Below are 3,127 nucleotides of genomic sequence, written 5' to 3'. Positions count from 1 at the left end.
TTTGCGCAGTGCGCAGACGCTCCAGTTTGCTGAAACGTAGTGAATCCGACATAACACATGCTAAAGGCGAGATTTGTTTCTTAATTTCCTTCTTGTGGTGCAATACTTGAGATTCTCTGGTTTTAGAAATTTCATTTCCGAGTGGCCACTTCGACTCATCCTGCAAAAGATAATTCGGTCCGGAGAACCATCGTATTGAACTATTTACCTCAACACCTTTTGTCCATTTAGTCCCATCGTCCGCTACATTTTGTTCCGAGGGTACCCAGCGCCATTCACCAACTTCGGAGCCTTCAAGAATTTCTCCAAGTCGTAAAGCTACAAATTGCGGGTACTTACGAGCGTCTGATCTTATCCAGAACAGAACATCTTGAGCATCGGTCCAGAACACACGTTTTCAATTTCGTTTGATAGCTCAGACTCCAAACACTTGGCCAGGCGCAATCCCAAAACCGCAGCCATTAATTCCATTCGTGGTACCGATATAGGTTTCAAAGGTGCTACTCTGGTTTTCGAAGCTAGCAAGGAGCATCGGATTTCGTCTCCAAGATCAACTCGCAAATATGCTTCCGCAGCGTAGGCATCCAAACTAGCATCAACGAACATATGTAGTTGCAGGCTCTTAACATTACTCGAGCATGACATGTAGCGAGGGATACGCAGATCGCTCAGTTTTGGCAGTAAGGCTTGCCATTTCATCCAGTCAATCTCATCCGGTTCCTTGATTGCGTCGACCCAGCTTACACCAGACCTCCAAATATTTTGTAGAATAATTTTGGCACCCACGTTAAAAAATCCAAGGAGCCCGAGTGGATCGAAAATGGACATAACGATACTCAACACTCGTCGCTTCGTATAAGAGCCAGCTGACGACCTCTGCAGCAATTCAGGCTTGATGACAAACGTTAGCATATCCGACTCGGGCAGCCACCACATTCCTAACACTTTCTCCTGCAGTTCATCGTGTGTGCCAAGGTACTTAGGCGGCGCTTCATAAACGTCATTCAGAGAGCATACGATGCGCTTGGAGTTTGACAGCCAGTTTCTCATCTCGAATCCACCCTTCGCGTGAATATTCTTAACATTATTCGCGAGTTGAACCATTTGCTCCTCTGTATCAACTGACTCCAACCAATCGTCAACGAAAGTGTTTCGGCAAATTGCTTTTACGGCTTCTGGATGACTTTCACCAAATCTTTCTGCATTGCGTCTCAATATAAAGTTGGCGAGTGACGGCGAGCATGCAGCGCCGAACGTCATTACCTGCATTACGAATGTATCCGGTGGGCAATTAATTTCTCCATTTCACCATAAGAACTTCTGGGAATATTGGTCTTGGGCGCAAACCTTAATCTGATGAAACATTTCCCGTATATCGCCTGATACCGCTATAGGTCGTTCTCTGAAGCGCAACAGCACTCCCATCAAGGACACCAACATGTCTGGTCCTTTTAAAGTAGTGTCGTTGAGTGATATGCCGTCAACTTGCGCTGCCGCGTCCCAGACCAGACGTGTCTTCTTTTTTTAGGGTTTGTTACCGTCAATATTGGAAGATACCAAGAACGTGGACTGTTTGACAGCTCCCATTTTTCCAGTTTGCGAATGTATCTCTTTTCCTCGTAATGCTGCATGGTATAACTCAAAACCGTTTTCAGCTTCGGATCTTTTAACATTTTCGCCTCAAGACACTTAATTGTGGGAAAGACAACAAATATGCCACCCTTATATTTATAATTAATAACGCACGAATAGGTTATATTAAATGTAAAGCGTTTATTCGGAGCGGCAGACGGAATGTGAATGTGAAAAAAGCTTGGCTCCAAGATCTTCATATAGACATATGCAGGCTTACAAAGTAGTTGCTGAATAGATAAGCGACAGCTTTAGTGGTATAAGAAAGAAGGCGAAATATAAGCAGAGAGCGCTGCAGGTGCCGTGGTACACCTATGCGCGCATGACTAGGCGCTGGCGAAATGCTCTGAACATACTCCCCCTGTTGGAAGAGGTAAGGTTCCAACTATCTCGGAATTGATGGGCAGAACGGCTAGCTTGGCGACGGCTCTCTTGATCAGACCCGTAGCTGTGCGGACCATAGCTACTCTGATGACTCCGTCCCCGCCGGGTATAACTTCCTGGATGCACCCAAGCTGCCATCTCAAGGGTGGAACGTTGTCCTCCTTCAGCAAAACTATGCGTCCAACCTTGATGTTAGACGTTTCGACGCGCCACTTGCTCTTCTCTTGAAGTAGGGACAAATACTCGCTGCTCCACCTTTTCCAGATATGTTGCTGCATCTGGGTAACCCGCTGCCATCTGCTGAGGCGGTCTTCGCGGAGATGAGTAATGCCAGGCTCAGGAAACTTAGTGTAGCTGGAACCCTTCAGGAAATGCGCCGGTGTTAGCACCTCAAGGCTTTCAGCATTTTCTGAAATTGGACAGAGTGGACGGGAGTTAAGGATGGCAGAAATCTCATATGCAAGAGTTCTTAATTCATCGATGGCTAAGATGGATGCACCGACGACTCTGTAGAAGTGAAATTTAGCTGACTTCACAGCGGCCTCCCATAAACCACCGAAGTGCGGGGCACGCGGAGGGATGAACTTCCAATCGATCCCATCAGCTAAACAGACGGAAGATATCGATGCTGTGTGCTGCTCGCTCAAAAAGAGCTCTTTCAGCTTGGCAAGCTCTCTCTTTGCACCGACAAAGTTTGTAGTATTGTCGCTCCAAATGGTACGCGGACTGCCTCTAAGGCTGATGAATCTCCTCAGCGCTGCGATGAAAGAAACCGTCGTGAGATCCTGGACCACTTCCAAATGAGCAGCCTTCGTGGAAAAACAGACAAAGACGGCGATATAGCACTTGTGGGTGCCTTGTTTCTGGCCTCTGCCTTATGATAGAATGGCCCACAATAGTCCACTCCTGTGGTATGAAAAGCTGGATTAGGCTGCACTCTATTTGCTGGAAGGCTACCCATGACGTGCTCCCAAGTAACAGGCTTCATTCGGAAATATCGGACGCATTTGTTGATAACGCTGGCGACGAACTTGCGGCCTCCAATCGGCCAGTACCTTTGCCGTAATGCGGCAAGCGGCGGCTGCGATCCTCCATGCAAATATTTCTCATG

The 3,127-nt window shown here is 47.2% G+C and overlaps 1 protein-coding gene across 1 annotated transcript; it reads right to left on the bottom strand.

The window, feature by feature from the left end:
• Window positions 1-351: 351 nt before the first annotated feature.
• Window positions 352-1,440, bottom strand: LOC139354287 (uncharacterized). The gene is made up of 2 exons (XM_070998507.1): window positions 1,348-1,440; window positions 352-1,263 (listed from the first exon to the last, which is right to left on the bottom strand). The coding sequence occupies exons 1-2, from the start codon at window positions 1,438-1,440 to the stop codon at window positions 352-354; spliced, it is 1,005 nt and encodes a 334-aa protein (XP_070854608.1).
• Between the last annotated feature and the right edge of the window lie 1,687 nt (window positions 1,441-3,127).

This window comes from Drosophila suzukii, assembly GCF_043229965.1.
Source record: "Drosophila suzukii chromosome 2 unlocalized genomic scaffold, CBGP_Dsuzu_IsoJpt1.0 scf_2c, whole genome shotgun sequence".
NCBI classification, from domain to species: Eukaryota; Metazoa; Arthropoda; class Insecta; order Diptera; family Drosophilidae; genus Drosophila; species Drosophila suzukii.
The sequence above is the reverse complement of the archived record's forward strand: the minus strand, read 5'-3'. Positions and strand labels throughout refer to the sequence as shown.